This window comes from Podarcis liolepis, assembly GCF_965112155.1.
Source record: "Podarcis liolepis genome assembly, chromosome: 10".
In the NCBI taxonomy this organism is placed as follows: domain Eukaryota; kingdom Metazoa; phylum Chordata; class Lepidosauria; order Squamata; family Lacertidae; genus Podarcis; species Podarcis liolepis.
The window spans coordinates 333,071-350,123 of NC_139562.1; the positions used below are offsets into that span (position 1 = coordinate 333,071).

The following is a 17,053-nucleotide window of genomic DNA, read 5'->3' on the forward strand; positions in this document are numbered from 1 at the left end:
AGACGCCTCCCCCTCCCCGTTGCCCCCCCCCACTGGCAGCCAGGGCTCTCTCTCCCCACCCTAAGCCGACTGAGAGGAAGGAAAGGGATGCTCTTGGAGCCAGGAAGGGAAACCGGCTTAGTTTACTCAGAGTAGACCCACTGGAAATGGGGGAGATGGATGCATAAAGTGCCCAGTTATTTTATTACACTAACAAAATTATATCTAGTTACAGATAGGTAGCCGTGTTGGTCTGCCATAGTCAAAATAATTTTTTTCTCCTTCCAGTAGCACCTTAAAGACCAACTAAGTTAGTTCTTGGTATGAGTTTTCGTGTGCATGCACACCTCTTCAGATACACTGAAACAGAAGTTGCCAGACCCTTCTATATAGTGAGAAGGTGGGGAGGGGTATTACTCAGAAGGGTGGTGGGAATGGGAGATAGGCAGATAGCTGAGATGAGCCTGTTGACGACTCTTAACGACTGCAATAGGTCTTACAGGAAAAGGCAAGGGGTGAGAAGGTGAGAAATGGCTTAGTCATGTATCATGAGATAAGAATCCAATGTCTTTGTTCAGACCAGGTCTCTCCATGGTTTTGAGTTTGGTAATGAGTTGCAATTCAGCAGCTTCTCTTTCCAGTCTATTTCTGAAATTCCTTTGTAGTAAAACAGCTACTTTGAGATCTTGTATAGAATGTCCTGGGAGATTGAAGTGTTCTCCTACTGGTTTCTCTGTTTTGTGATTCTTGATGTCTGATTTATGTCCGTTTATTCTTTGGCGTAAGGTTTGGCCTGTTTGTCCAATATAGATATCTGATATATCTGATATATATATCTGATATATATATATATATATGTATCAGAAGACATCTGAAGGCAGTCCTGTTTAGGGAAGCTTTTAATGTTTGGTGGATTACTGTGTTTTAATATTTTGTTGGAGGCCACCCAGAGTGGCTGGGGAAGCCCAGCCAGATGGGGTATAAATAATAATTTATTATTATTATTACTATTACAAACACCCGGGTAATAATAATAATTTATTATGTCCCACCCCTCTGACTGGGCGGCTTCCAGCATAATAAAAGCACAGCAAAAATGTCAAATGCTTAAAACTTCCCGCAAGACCAAAGCTTCATAGGCCAGTCCCATACAATATTCTTAAATGTCCGCCAAACACATTTCCGCTTGAAGGTCTCCCATCTTCTGTTGCGTAAGAGAACATCAGAGAAGCTCCTCCTGGCAGATCCATAGACTTTGACTCTTCGGAGGAGGAAGGGCAAAACAGCTCATTTTAAACCTCCAAATAAAGTATTATGCTTTTACACAGGAAAGAGGAAGATCTTGTACAAACGATGTGAATGGTATTAGAGAGTTTGTGGCGATGGGTCGTCTTGCAGAAGAACGCTCCGTGGTGGCAAAGGGCTTCAACCGCCTGGCAGGATGCGCTGCTTCCCCCCTAGACTCTTCTGAGCCTGCTGGGCTAATAACTGCAGCCAGGGCAGGGGGTGGGCAGCGGAGCCAGCAGGAAGGCTAAGGAAAACTCAGTGCAAACACAGAATCGTTGGAAGGGACCCAAGGGGTCGTCTAGTCCAACTGCCTGCAGTGCAGGAATCTGATGCTCACCATAAAACTTGAACCCACAACCCTGAGATTAAGAGTCATGCTTTACCAACTGAGCTATGCCAGCTCAGGCGAAAGTCAGTTTTAAACTTGTATGGATTCCTTCACCAAAGTTTTGCATGTGGAGAAAAAACAGAGTCACAGGCAGGCAGGTGGCGTCTGATGAGCATCCCTGGAGAGAGAGAGAGAGAGAGAGAGAGAGAGAGAGAGAGAGAGAGAGAGAGAGAGAAGGAAGCTTCTCTCAAGATGGCCTGCCCAGCTGCACTTTTTGCATTAGAAGGAAATGATGCTACAGATCTCTAAAAGGACTGGCTCACAGGGGCGGTTTCAATAAGTCAGTCAAAAGCATTTTCAGTGTATTAAACCAGGGGTTTCCAGCCAGTGTCCCTCCTTAGAGGCTACAAAAGCAGCTATAAAAACCTTTTTATAGATGTTTAGGGTCTTTAAATCAATTTAACTCTCAGACTTTGATAAATGAATGGAATAAAGAACTAATGGCCCCATCTCAATTAAACAACGGGGAAATGTTCCAGCCTCCATTTCTAATGTGTCATTAAACAATGTCTCATACAACAAAAGATTTTATTTAGATTTTATCCACTATGATAGCATAAACATGGTCTAATGATGGCAACATGCTGTTGCAATTAGGAGAATGCCTTGTTGAAACATATGTTTAGACAGTGTTTGGCATTAGCAATTTTTTAATTAGTTTTTTTGGGGGGGCGGGAGAGAATACTATGACGTATAAATCTGTTGTGCGGAAACCCAGCCAGTTGGGTGGGAATGAATGAATGAATAAATAAATAAATAAATAAATAAATGCAGTGGTACCTCTGGTTGTGAGTGGGATCTGTTCCAGAGGCCCGTTTGCAACATGAGCAGAATGCAACCTGCAGCAGCACGTCTGTGCACGTGAGGTTGCGATTCTCCGCTTCTGCGCATGCGCATGACGTCATTTTGCTCGTCTGCACATGCGCAAGCAGTGAAACCCGGAAGTAACCCTTTCTGGTACTTATGGGTCGCTGCGGGATGCAACCTGAAAAAACATCATGAAGCAAACGTAACACAAGGTATGGCTGTATAATTATTATATAGCATCATCTGAAACTATGTACCTAATCCATGGGGCATGACAAATGGTCAACATAAGTGGATTCTCTGGGCCCTTACATTTGCAAAAAGAGTAATACTAAGAACCTAAGACAAGTCTGCAGGATCAGGCCAATGGCTCATCTAGTCCAGCCTCCTGTCTTCACAGTGGTCAACCAGATGTCCCAATGGGAAGCATGTGAGCAGGATCCGAGCACAAGAGTCTTTTCCCCTCCTCTGGATTCCAGAAACTGGTCTTCAGAAGTATTTCCTGACTCCGACGGTGGAGGCAGAGCATAGTCATTGTGGCTTGTAGCCATCCATAGCTCTCTCCTCTTCTATGAATTTGTCTCTTTTTAAAAGCCAAGTTGGTGGTGTAACAGGGAGTCCTTGGAGCACCCCACAATTGCCCAACCTTTACCCCCATGGGTTCTGGTTGGGGGTCACAAGCAAGAGACTTCAGCCAGGAGATAGAAGCAAAACAGAGGCCTGTGGGTCTGACCTTTATTGTTGCAACAATACTTCCAACTGCTACAAAGACAAAGCAGCCAGAAGCCCCAAACAAAGGTTACATTAGTATTTCAAAGTTTCCCATAATACATCTCAAGATCCATCATCCAGACATCATAGATATGTCACAGAAAGGGTGTGGTCTCAGGTAGAACCTCCAACCCAAGCATGCTCCTGTCAATCAAATACAGTCTTTCACATCTGAAGAAGTGTGCGTGCACACGAAAGCTCATACCAGTAACAACTACGGCAGACCAACACGGCTACCTACCTGGAACTAGTCTTTCACTTGTATTCCCAAAGGAAAGTATTTAATATCGCCGGTCATGAGCCAGTGTGGTGTAGTGGTTAAGAGCAGTGGACTTGTAATCTGGTGAACTGGGTTCGCTTCCCCGCTCCTCCACATGCAGCTGCTGGGTGACCTTGGGCCAGTCACACTTCTCTGAAGTCTCTCAGCCCCACTCACCTCACAGAGTGTTTGTTGGGGGGGAGGAAGGGAAAGGAGATTGTGAGCTGCTTTGAGATTGTTGCAGGACTCAGTGGCGTAGCGTGGGTTGTCAGCACCTGGGGCAAGGCAAGTAATTTGCGCCCCCTAACCCATGGATTTGCGCACCCTAACCCTCAGATGTTGCGCCCTCAGCCAAGTTCATCACACCCCCTGCACCCCCCACGCTACGCCACTGGCAGGAATTTATGTATAAGTTGGGGGGGGGTTGCCCCTCCATCAGATATCATGCACATGCAGCCCACTACCAAAACCAGCACAATCGCTTTTGTGACTTTTGTGATTTGTCCCCACAAAACACTTCATCACAGTTTCTTCCTATCTATTCAAAGGGACTCTGCTGCACAATACCAAATGTAAGAATTCACGGATAAATGTCTCCATGTACTGGCTCACTGGGAAAACTTCAGAAATCCACGTAGACATGTGAGCTCAGCTCCTCAGCAGCCCCTCTGCCTGAGTGATAATCCCTGGCATCCTGATACCTGAGGGCCAGACAGGTAGCCATTCCAGAAATAACAAACCCAGATGAAGACAAAAGGGTGGGATTAACTTGGCTGGGAAACAGGGAAATGTAAATATCTCTTTTGTTCCACTTGATGAGTGTTTGGTGGAGGGCAAGGGGAACCATGGGGCAGGGTCCAGGATGCTCAGATTACTGCCACCAGACCTCCCCTTTCATGATGTAACAATGATGTATTAGTGATGTAGTTTGGGGGGGGTGTAACATGGGGATTAGCAGCTAATAAAAGTTTGGGGGCTCTTTTTGTTGGGGGCTTCCATCTTGTTCCACTTGGTGGCAGGTGGGAGTCCTGTCACGACCGTCTTCAATAAAGGCCAAGCCTACTGGCTGCTGTTTTGCTCTGCTCTTCCTGGCTGGTGTCCTTGTTTTTTGTCCAAGGGAGCCCTCAGATTTCTCCGTTAACATCAGGATGTATCATCAAGGCATCATAGATATGTCACAGAAGGTGTGGTCTCAGGTAGATCCTGGGACCCAAGCATGCCCCTGTCCATCAAATACAGTCTTTCACATGTCCTCCCAAAGGAAAGTATTTAATATCACCGGTCATGACTCCTTGGCTGTATCTTGCCCGGCAGACGTGACTGTACATCTCGGGGATTATGGTGGGCTCACTGACCCCTTCCCTAATACCTCACTTCCCTGGGCCCTAAATGCCATTGGCACGGAGAAGACTGATGCCACGAGTGATTTCTTACGAATTTCTAAAGTTTTCCCATTAAGCCAGAACCTAGATCCGTTTATCAGCGAATTGCTACATTTGGTTTTGACGCTGTCTCTGTTTTCCTTTCTTGGAGAGAGGCCTGGGGCTCCGCGGGGCGTGTTAGGGTCCGGAGTTGAGCCTCCCTCGCAGATACCATGCCTTTGTTTCTCCCCCCCCCCCATTAGAGCACAATTTTTATTAATTTAAAAAGACTATCAGTTTTTAGTAGTTCCATACAGTAGCTTCAATAACAGCAACTATGTTATAAAGAACAAAAGTTCAGTTAGTTAAAGGGAAAGATTGCAGGGGAGATTAAGCAAGATGAACTAGGGAATGTATCAAGTTTTGTTTAATTCAGTTATCCGGACCTTTTGCTTTAGTTTAAACAAAACTTGTGCAACCATACATTGTGACATTATGTTAGGGAAAACAGGGGGAAACACTATGGAAAACACTTGTTGCAAATTCTGACTGGAATTTGTTTCTTTCTCTTGACACGAGGGATTTGGTTTCACGGGTGAAAGGCAAGGAACGTGCGCGAGTGAATGGTCTGGTGATGCGCAGCGGAGACTCTTTGTCTTTGCTTCGTGGTGTGGAGAAGAGGCAAGGCTCGTGGGGGGGGTCTCCCACCCCCCTTCCCAATTCCCGGTAACAGTAGCGGCACCGCCGCCTGCAGGAGGGAGGTCCATAGTTTCACGATGCGCTGTGGTTTGTTCCCGGTTTTGGCAGAGGTTGGGGGCTGGGGACTCGCGAGCTGTGATTCGCGCACTGCGGGCGATTGGTGACATTTTTTTGGGGGGGGTGGCCCTCTTCCAACTCTTCCATTCCCGGATCCTCCGAGGGGTTTTCCTGCTTCTTGTACAGCCTTTCCTCCTGCAAGTTGCTCCTCCTGTTTCTGGACCAGGGAGGGAGAAGCTCAGCCCCCAGCGCCCCCCCCCCATAAGCCTCCTGCGCTCGAGAGGGAGAAAGGAGGGCGCTGGCTGCGCTCGGCTTGCCAAGGGTTAAAAGGAACCGAGCTGGATTCCTATAGGGGACAGGAAGTCCAGGCGAGGGGGGGGGTCAGGTCCTCCAGAGCAAAAGCCCCTCCCTCCCCAGTCTTTTCCTGCGAGGAAGGGGCGCTTTTGTCTCTCTCTGCCAATGCTGCCTCCCTGAAGCCGGCTGGGACCCTGGTGAGTTTCCCTTCTCTCCCCCCCCCCCAAAGGTGCCCTGGGGAGAAGGGGAGTCCCGGGGCTGCAGGGAGAGGGTGGGGGGCTGCTCAGCTCATGGGGGGGGACACACCCCAAGTCAGGACACGGAGGGTCTTGCCAGGGAGGGGCGACTTCGCAGGAGGACGGCAGCTCTGCGCTTCCTTTGCGTGGATGTGCTGCTGGATCCTTTGGGGAGGGTCTTGGCGTCAAGGAAAAAAGGCATGGGGGGGGGAATCCTATTCAGATTTTTGGATCTCAGTCGCGCTTATTGATAGAGGGTGTAGCCGGAGGGAAACATTCGGACATGAAATACACGCTAAAACCTTAAATTTGAGCGATGCAATAATAAAATAAAGACTTTGGGCAGATTGAAGGAAGATAAAAGAAAGTCCTTCCTTCCTGCGATGTGGACTAAATAAAACCTTTGTTTTTTTAAAAATAATATTTATTATTTTTCCAAAAACACTAATAAAAAAAAGCGAGAAAAAGAAAAACAATACAATACAACACATCAAATTAACAAAACAAGACAAAGACAATAAAGTAAATCAGACAATTTCATTATCCCATCTTTCCTTCACTTTTTTCCACGACCTCCTCACACCTCCCTTTTTGTATTCCACTTCTGTTAATTATTTCAGCAATTCCTTTCCATCTTCCTCTGTTTTCTATCCTATAATTATCTTAGCTCATTCTAACCTTATTTTTTCCCCTTTAATACTCTGTTAGCCTATCTGTACCTAATTCCTTATAATATTTCTACTAAAGCCATATAACTTCATTTCAACTGAAACCTTTGGAACTCGTTCCCGTAAGAGACAGAAATGGGCACCAACGGAGGGCGAGGCCAGCTGGTGGAGCAGGAGGAGAGGGCGAGGGGGGGCTCCTGTGCTCTGTCTCCCCGTCGGAGGCTGCAAGGCTTCAGAGTCCCAGTTGCTGCACGTGGAGAGAGGGGCTCTTGTGCCCCAGTCCTGCTGGTGGGCTTCCCATGAGGGGCCCCTGGTTGGCCCCTGCGGGAAGAGGAGGCTGGACTCAAGAGGGGCCCCTTTGGCCTGATCCTGCAGGGCTCCTCTTCTCTTCTGGGGCTGAGCTCCTCCAGATGCAAGTGGGCCCTCCATTCTCCTTCCGTCAGAGGCAAAGCTTTCCCCACCCCCACCCACCCACCCACCCATGAAGCAGACAGGGCTGCTATCCAGACTCCTGGCTGACACGGGTGTGTCCATTCAGACACGCAACCCCTCCGATGTTCAGAGGATATTTTGAGACTGAACAGAAAGCCCTGCGGAGAACCTTAGCTATGATTCCTGCACTACCAGGGCACTGGGCTGATTCATCTCCCATGAAGATCAACAGAATCATATCAACAGAAGATCATCAGAATCATCAACAGTTCCCTGAACATTTTGCATGGCTACTTTCCCTCTAGGAGGGCTAGAGACTTGCTTCTCATTCTCCTTCTTCTCTTCCTTTTTAAATAAACCTCATACAAATTTTAAAAATGGAACATTCAAGGCTTGCCTCCCCCTGGGGCTGTATAATTAATCCATATGACGATTCAACAAGCTGGTCAGATTTAGCAAAGTTACTTTCACTTCTCAATGGCTGCTTGCAGATTTTGAATTGCGTCACTCGACTCCACCATAAATCTTAGGGAAACATCCAAAGCTATTTGGTGTCTCTAGGCAGAATAATAACTTTTGCTGGGTTTCAGAGGTGGCGGCCAAAGGCAGGGGACTATCTCAGGTGTCGACGGTTGCCGTCCAGCCATTTTGGCTGGCTTCAGCAGGATTTCAAAGGGCTTTTGAAGAGCCTCAAAGGAAGGGAGGATCAATAAACCTCCTAGTCTGGGTGGAGGTGCAGTCCAGAGCTGGCTCTCCCAAGACTCATATATGCTTCTTAGCAGAACCCTTTTCTTCTCCTGACAATGTGTCAGTTTTGTAACACAACCATGTTTTTGTATTGTAGAAATTGCTATTACCTCTAATTCGGACAGACAGAACGTGGATTCCTTCATCTGTCTTGGAGGCTTCCTGAAAGCACAGATGGATAAGCAAGACTCAGCTGGCCCTGAAACCGGAAGAGGCCATGCCATCAAAACTGAGAGCAGTGGGGGATTCTGGGAAAACTATGTGCAGAAGATTATGGGTGGGGAGGACACCTTCCACTCAGATGTGAAGAACCAGCAGTTCATGCAATTCTGCTTCCAGGAGGCCAAAGGACCTCGAGAGGTTTGCAGCCGACTCCACCACCTTTACCATCAATGGCTGAAGCCAGAAAGGCACACGAAAGCTGAGATGCTGGATCTAGTGATCTTGGAGCAGTTCCTGGCTGTCTTTCCACTGGAGATGGAGAACTGGGTGAGGGAATGCAGAGCAAAGACCAGTTCCCAGGCGGTGGCCCTGGCCGAAGGTTTCCTCCTGAGTCAGGCAGAGGAGAGAAAGCAGGCAGAGCGGCAGGTGAGAGAGACTTTTCTGTGGTTCAGAACATGAGGGTGGTTGTTGTTTGTTGTTTAGTCATTTAGTCGTGTCCACCTCTCGTGACCCCCTGGACCAGAGCATGCCAGGCCCTCCTGTCTTCCACTGCCTCCCGCAGTTTGGTCAGACTCATGCTGGTAGCTTCGAGAACACTGTCCCACCATCTCATCCTCTGTCGTCCCCTTCTCCTTGTGCCCTCCATCTTTCCCAACATCAGGGTCTTTTCCAGGGAGAACATAAGGGAGAGTATCCCAAAATTCCCTATTAATGGCCCATTCCTTTTTGGAAAACATTCAAGGAGTGAGATTGGATGCCTCTGTCATTCCTTTTCTAACTCTTCTTCATATTCTCTGTTTTGAATCTTTGTTGCTCTTTCAGGGAAAAGATCTGTTTGCAGAAATGGGCCTGGATTCCTCTGAGACTGAAAGGACTCCATTGGACACCAGAGAGAGGCCACTGGGTAAGGAAGAAAGCATCCCGTCCCGTCTCCCTTTGGTGACATTCTGTGGATTTTGAAACAAATCCATGGGTTCTGTTCATCTTTTGGGAGAAGGCACATGGGAACAAGAACTCCAAGGAAGGGAGATGTGCAGCATTTTTACCGAGCTAAAATATGAAATGAGTTGTTGGCATCAGTCCGTCTCAAGAGTCAATGGAGTGTATCCCTGGTGATGAAGTCAGACTGCTGTGTTAGCTCCAACTTCCCTGGAGAGCAAGCCAGGGCAGTGTGTATGGAGGTGCTGGGCTGCCCAGATGACATGACCCCCCTCCTCAACCTTGCTTATGTGGCCACGGAAAGCAGAGCAAGACATTTGGAGCCTCCTTGGCTGCAAGAGTTGCTGGAAGGTCTACAAGGTGCCATTCAACCACCTTAGGGACCCCACTCTGGTTTACTGCAAGGCAGCAGGCGTAGATTTTTTCTCAAGTTTTACTCCGGAAGCCTTTCTCACAAATGAGCATAGCTGCAAAGCAGTGGAGGTTTATGATCAGAGTTCTCCATCTTCTAGACGGGTTACCTTCCCAGGTTGACAAGCCCCATCTTCTCCTCTGAAATGGGTATAAATGTCAAAATGCACTCAGCAGATGAGACTTTTTCAGAGGCCCATCTGTACAGTGGTACCTCGGGTTAAGAACTGAATTCGTTCTGGAGGTCCGTTCTTAACCTGAAACTGTTCTTAACCTGAGGTACCACTTTAGCTAATGGGGCCTCCTGCTGCCACCGTGCGATTTCTGTTCTCATCCTGAAGCAAAGTTCTTAACCCGAGGTACTATTTCTGGGTTAGCGGAGTCTGTAACCTGAGGCGTCTGTAACCTGAGGTACCACTGTAGTTTGAGACATAGTGCTCAACCTCAGAGGAAAACATGCCCTCATGGCCTCCCACCCACCTTTGTCTCTTTCAGGTGACAGAAGGATGCCAGCAGGCCCTCCTCATCCATCTTTACATGGTGGCAGAAGGGAAGCAGTGGCTGTGGAACCAGATCAGGTTGGCGGAAAGAGCATTGGAGGGGTACGGGGGGGGGGCAGCCAGGGTGCCTCTGGCCCCCAAGGAATCTCTCTCCTCCTCTTGGCTTCTGTCCAAGCTTCTCTGAAGGCATCTTTATCAAGGGTGGCTTGGACAGAAGCCAAGAGGCTGGGAATGCCATTCGAGAAGCTTAATGTGCTGAGAACAAGGAACAGCCACCTTGCCTTAACTCGCCTCTGAATGTCACTTGTATGATTTATAAGTCATTGCAGTTTTATTTCTAGAGTCACCACTGAATGCTAAAATAGGCTTCTGTGCAGTTTACACACCATGCAAAACAGTGGCCAGGATTCAGCTAACCAGCCCCATCAGTTTCACAGGGAGGGTTTCCCTCCCCACCCCTCCCTGTACCCACCTGTGCCTCTTGAAATTGGCTTTAGGGCATCGGGAGGGTCCCCCCTCCCCCTGAATGGCACACAAGGAAATGAGCAGAAATCCTTCTGTCTGGCAAATGGGAATGTTGCACGGCTGGGAGGCTCTGAAGAAAACAAGGTGGAGTTCCACCCATTTACACCAAGATTAATGTCCATTAAAATACACGATAAAAGAATTCCATTGAGACACAGGTAGTTGGTCTGCCGTAGTCAAAACAAAATAAAGAAATTCCTTCCCGTAGCACCTTAGAGACCAACTAAGTTCATTATTGGTATGAGCTTTCGTGTGCATGAAGAAGTGTAAAGAAGTGTGCATCTGAAGAAGTGTGCATGCACACGAAAGCTCATACCAATAACAAACTTAGTTGGTCTCTAAGGTGCTACGGGAAGGAATTTCTTTATTTTGTTTCCATTGAGACATTAAAAGATGCATCAATAACATGCACTGGAAAAAACAATCCCATTAAAACAACACAGCAGAGAACAGACAGAGAACTACAGAGCAGGCTTCCAGTTCCACCTACCTTAAGGGAGGCAGCCCCCATGACAGCGAGGGATCATTGGTGAACAAAATCCAATGATGGCAGAGTTGGCACAGTTTGTTTGTTCTACGTTTCTTCTATATACCGTATTTTGCGCCCCATAGGGCGCACCGGCCCATAGGGCGCACCTAGTTTTTTGGGGGGGAAATAAAGAAAAAAAAATTATTTCCCCCCCAGGCGCAGGGCTGGGGCAGGGGAAGCCAAAGCTTCCCCCGACCCCAGCCCCCAGTACAGGCTGCTATCCGCAAGCCTAGGGAGACTGGCACGACTTTGCGCCAGGCTCCCATGGCTTGCGGAGAGCTGCCCAAAGCCCGGGGCACGCTTCTCAGCGCGCCCCGGGCTTCGGGATGCAGGCAGCTCTCCGGTAGCCTTGGGAGACCAGCGGGAACTTCCGCGGGCTCCCCAGGCTTGCTGATAGCTTCCTGAAGCCTGGAGAGCGAGAGCGGTCGGTCCGCACCGACCCCTCTCGCTCTCCAGGCTTCAGCGAAAGCCTGCATTCGCCCCATAGGACGCACACACATTTCCCCTTCATTTTTGGAGGGGAAAAAGTGTGTCCCATAGGGTGAAAAATACGGTATTTATGATTCGGCCACCCTCTCCAGAAAATAAGATAAAAAGCTATTTACAAGTGAGGAAGGGATGTTGGACTAATATTGATATGAACAATCAAAAATGGAAACTGTATGATCTGAAATGAAGAAAGGAGGAGGAGGGGAAGTTCAAGTATGATTGTGTTGGAAAGACAGAGTAATTCCCCTCACTTCCATTTAAAAACAACAGACAAAGGGAAATAGACTGAGATTTGTGTGTGCTACTGACGGAATGTAATCGAAGATAAAGTTTAATTGGGCCATAAGTCTCTTGCTGTAAGGAAAATAATTTGGAGGCTGAGATAAGAGATTCTGGGAGTTGGAAAGGAGTATTAAATCTTTAGCGTGTTTGAAAACTGCCCACCATTTCTTAGGCTGAGGGGGAAATGGTGAAGATCTGTGACATGTTTTACTAGTGAGACAGAATGGTTTCTAGCAGACTGTCACCTGTTCCAAGACATCGAAGCAAGGGGTGGAGAGATAAGACCTCTGAGAAACTTTGAGATTCAGTTCTGCCCGAAGCCACGATGGGAGAAAACAACAGCTAGGAAGTGAAAGACAATATCCTACATGGACAGAAGGAATCTCCATGGATATAACAGTTTTCACACACAGGGCTGAATAAAGATAATAGTTTCAGTTCCTCACTTGAAGCTTTATAAATTTATCTATTGAGCACATCACAAACGGAAATAATTAATTATGTAGCTGTTGACTAAGGGATTATTATTACAATAACTGAAATGTAACTGACATTAATTAAGATTATGGAACATAATGATATAAGATCGGAAATGCACCCAAACCATCATGCGGAGAGTCACTTTAACTAAAATGTATTAACTGGAAGTTGATTGGCACTTTGATAATTGTATAATTTGGGAATTAATTGCTCTTGTTATAATTTGGCTATTATTGGGGTTATATTGGAAAACTAATAAAAAATTATTAAAATAAAAGAACAGAGCAATGTGTAGTAGATCATCTTCATTCTGACTAAGAGGAGGACCTTTTTTTTTCTCTTTTAGGGTCTAGTGTGCTTTGAAGATGTCGCTGTTCATTTCACAGACGAAGAATGGGCGTTGCTGGATCCTGACCAGAGAGCTCTGCATAAGGAAGTCATGGAGGAGATCTGTGCGATCATGGACTCTCTTTGTAAGGCTCCCTGTTGGATCATAATATGTGTTTGGAAATTCCATACATAGCTCTATGTGATCAACCTTCCAGATTTTGGTGGAACTCACTGTGCCATCTGGGATTCTAACATGCTGCACAGCTCACCTTAAATGGACTGTTTAAATGGACACCTAAAGACTGTTTTGTCTTTGAATATTCTTCCTCCAATGATTAGCCTGGTCTGAACTCCCCAGGCCTTTTGAACTCTTGGTTATAGAGAAGTGACAGAAGTCAAAGTAGTTTCTGTCAGGAGTTTCTGGTTTGTTTGTTTTTTTTGCTTCTCTTGGTTTTGGTTGACCAAAGAGACAACTGTCATTGGAGATGGAGCAGATTCCATGATGGGGGCAAACAAATTCCATCCTATGAAAGAGCTTGACTTTTCAAATTTCAGGTCTTCATAAATATGTCAGTTAATGCCAGTCAAAAAATTAAGTCAAACCTATAGTAAGACTTCACATCTAACTCACTCCCTTCAGTTCTTCCTCTGTCACAGGTGTTATATAGTATTTTTCAAAAATGGGGTCTCCATTTATTCCTCAGGTTCTAATACATTTCTCTCTTTGTTGCAGGTGGTGATGAACTGGAAATTAAGAACAAGGGAGGCAATGACAACATCCACACATTGGAGAAGCCATATCAATATTCTGAGTTTGGAAAGAGGTTCAGTCTGAGCGTCCCTCTCACTTCTCATCACAGAATTCACGGCAAAGAGAAACCATATCAGTGCTTGGAATGTGGGAAGAGCTTCAGTCTGAGCAGTCATCTCACTTCTCATGAAAGAATTCACAGTGGGGAGAAACCATATCAGTGCTCAGAATGTGGAAACAGCTTTAATTCCAAGAGAAGTCTCACATCCCATCAAAGGATTCATACAGGAGATAAACCCTATCAGTGCTTGGAATGTGGAAAGAGCTTCAGCTGGAAGGAAAGTCTCACTGCACATGGAAGAATTCACACAGGGGAGGAACCATTTAAGTGCATGGAATGTGGAAACAGTTTCAATTCCGAGAGGAGTCTCATTTCCCATCAAAGAATTCATACAGGTGAGAAACCCTATCAGTGCTTGGAATGTGGAAAGAGCTTCAGTCAAAGGGCCAATCTCACTTTCCATCAAAGAATTCATACAGGGGAGAAACCCTATCAGTGCATGGAGTGTGGGAAGAGCTTCAGTCAAAGGGCCAATCTCACTTCCCATCAAAGAATTCATACAGGGGAGAAACCTTATCAGTGCATGGAATGCGGAAAAAGCTTCAGTCACAGGGCCCATCTCACTTCCCATCAAAGAATTCATACAGGGGAGAAACCCTATCAGTGTGTGGAATGCGGAAAGAGCTTCAGTCGGAAGGAAAGTCTCACCTCCCATCAAAGAATCCATACAGGAGAGAAACCCTATCATTGCATGGAATGTGGAAAGAGCTTTAATGCAAGCACAAATTTCCATCAACATCAGAGAATTCATCGTGGGGAGAAACCATTTCAATGCCTAGAGTGTGGAAAGAGCTTCAGTCAGAAGGAAAGGCTCATTTCCCATCAAAGAATTCATACAGGGGAGAAACCGTTTCAGTGCATGGAATGTGGAAAGACCTTCACGTGGAAGGACAGTCTCACTTCTCATCAAAGAATTCATACAGGAGAGAAGCCACATCAGTGCTTGGAATGTGGAAAGAGTTTCAGTCGGAACTCAAATCTCGTTTCTCATCAAAGAACTCACAGTGGGGAGAAACCATTTCAGTGCATGGAATGTGGAAAGAGCTTTGCCTGGAAGGAAAGTCTCACTTCCCATCAAGCAATTCATACAGGAGAGAAACCCTATCAGTGCTTGGAATGTGGAAAGAGCTTCAGGAAGAGAGCCAATCTCACTTCCCATCAAAGAACTCACAGAGGGGAGAACCACGGAATTGTAGAGTTGGAAGGGACCTTGATTATCATCTAGTCCAACCTCTGCTTACAGACCTTCAAGGATAGAGAAACCACCACCGTCCAAGGGAGTCTGTTCCACTGTTGAAGAGCTCTTAACCACACCGGCTCTCTAACAAGACTCTCAGAAAATGAGCATCCATGTTTGTCTGCTTAAAGTTTGGGTGCAACATTCTGATGTTTGTATTTAAAGTTCCACACACATGTATCAAAATAATTGATGTAATAATGGCAACTACAGTGTAATAGTAGATTTAATGTTGGCTAGGGGTGGGGATATCATGAATTTGGAATGCTGGGGTGAGTGGTGACTGGCTGAGAGTTTGAAAAGGGGGTTGAATAGAATAATTGAATCATAAATACAACGTAGCAAAAGTTGTGATAAATAGTAAAAAAAATGCACAACCAAACTGAACAAGTTCCATATACATCACAGCAAAATCTAAAATAAAGATACAATAAACCAACAGGAAGAAACCCACCCCACCCACTAAGCCCAAGAGTCTGTTCAGCATCCTCAGCTTCTGCAGCTGGAGTCAGTCCGGTCCCTCCCAGGCCAAATGGAAAAGGCCTGTAAGGAGGGAGCACATCTCCCAGGACTTGCAGCCAAGATGGTCTCTGGCCTCCTCAGCAGCCTCTTCAGTAGAGATGACTAGAAGGTGGAATGGAATGGGAGAGTGGGGGCAGTTGTGGAGCAGGGCTGGTTAGATCAGTAGTAGAGAGGCAGCATTGTAATCCCCATTGTTGCAGTTGTAGTAAAGTAGCAACAAAACAAAGAAGAAATGGGAACATTTGAAACCATACGTTTATGTACATGAAGTTACCTTGAAACCCTTGTTTATTTTTTAATAAATCCATTGTATTCCACCACTCAGCTCATTATTCACTTCACATTTGGGGTGAAGTGTTCAGATTAGAGTTCTCTGGGGGAGTTTGGTGGAAGATCCATCTCCTAGCTGTGCACCTTGAATGAAGTGGGAAGGTGGCGGAGGGATGGGTGGGCAGGGCCAGAGCCCCTCTCAGCAAAGGCGGTGGGGGCTCAACATGGGGAGATAAACTAGAGGACACTCAGAGCGTTCCAAACACTGCAGAAGAACAAATGGCCTTCCTTCATCCCTTACCAGAATGGACCAGGCAGGGGCTAGTTTATGGCGATACCCCCTTTGGGATGCCCCACAAACTGTTGTTGAGTCCTTTGGTTAGAGCAGGGGTGTCCAAACTTTTTTCAAAGAGGGCCAGATTTGATGAAGTGAACATGCGTGAGGGCCAGCCAAAGTTGTGGAGCTGCAGGGGCCGGATTAAACACCGGCAGTTCCCTCACTGAGAGAAGCCAAGTTACAGGGAACCAGGCAGAGGGCCTTCTCGGTGGTGGCACCTGCCCCGTGGAACATCCTCCCACCAGATGTCAAAGAGAACAACAACTACCTGACTTTTAGAAGACATCTGAAGACAGCCCTGTTTAGGGAAGCTTTTAATGTTTGATGCATTACTGTATTTTAATATTTGGTTGGAAGCCGCCCAGAGTGGCTGGGGATGCCCAACCAGATGAGTGGGGTATAACTATTATTATTATTGTTGTTATTATTATTATGAGCCAGATTAGGGCCCCAAAACAGACTTTGGACATGCCTGGGTTAGAGCAAGGAAAAATGAGAAGGTAACCAGGGAAAAGAAGGAGCAAAGTGGGCTTTGAAGCTTTAGATCGACTCTATTGATTGTGACCAAGGTTCAGTGTCCCTGCAAGCGAAGAAAGACGCAGCCTGGGAAAAGGTGTGCAACTGTCTCTTATATATTCACAATCTGGGACACCCCCTTTCCAAGTGGCAGGGGGGGGGGGAGGCTACAAGGGGGTCAGGCAGGTCAAGGTATGTCTCATTCCATGAGGATTAGAGAATTTACATATTCCAGACACAGTTGACACAAGGCCAATATTGACACTGGAAATGGGTTTTTCCTGGGGTTCATTGATAAGGGATGGTCCCCTCAGGCATCACACCTGGGCAAACAGTACAACATTTGAAGACAATTAGACCCATCGATTGAAAGAAGATCATGGAAGATATTAGGTTTCCCAAAATGCATGGGGGAACACAGAGCACACAAGTTCCAAAAGCAAGAACGGTACGTTTACGAACGATTTTATACAAAGTTTCATTGCAAAACACTAGCTTTCCTTTGTGAAACAGCTCAGATAGAATGTTTCCACTTTCCCAGAGAAAGGAGGAGGAGGAGGAGGACCGGGACAAGTTGCTCCTCCTGTTTCTGGGCCAGGGAGGGGGAAGCTCAGCCCCCGGCCAGGAGGGCCCCCCAAATAAAGCATCTCTGGGTGCTTTGCGCGCC

General features: G+C 46.6%; 1 protein-coding gene across 1 annotated transcript; it reads left to right on the top strand.

The window, feature by feature from the left end:
- The first annotated feature begins 5,706 nt into the window (after window positions 1-5,706).
- On the top strand, window positions 5,707-15,580 carry LOC310686841 (uncharacterized protein). The gene is made up of 6 exons (XM_083461186.1): window positions 5,707-6,099; window positions 8,083-8,573; window positions 8,970-9,051; window positions 9,993-10,075; window positions 12,649-12,775; window positions 13,366-15,580. The coding sequence occupies exons 2-6, from the start codon at window positions 8,160-8,162 to the stop codon at window positions 14,727-14,729; spliced, it is 2,070 nt and encodes a 689-aa protein (XP_083317312.1). The 5' UTR covers window positions 5,707-6,099; window positions 8,083-8,159; the 3' UTR covers window positions 14,730-15,580.
- The last annotated feature ends 1,473 nt before the right edge of the window (window positions 15,581-17,053 follow it).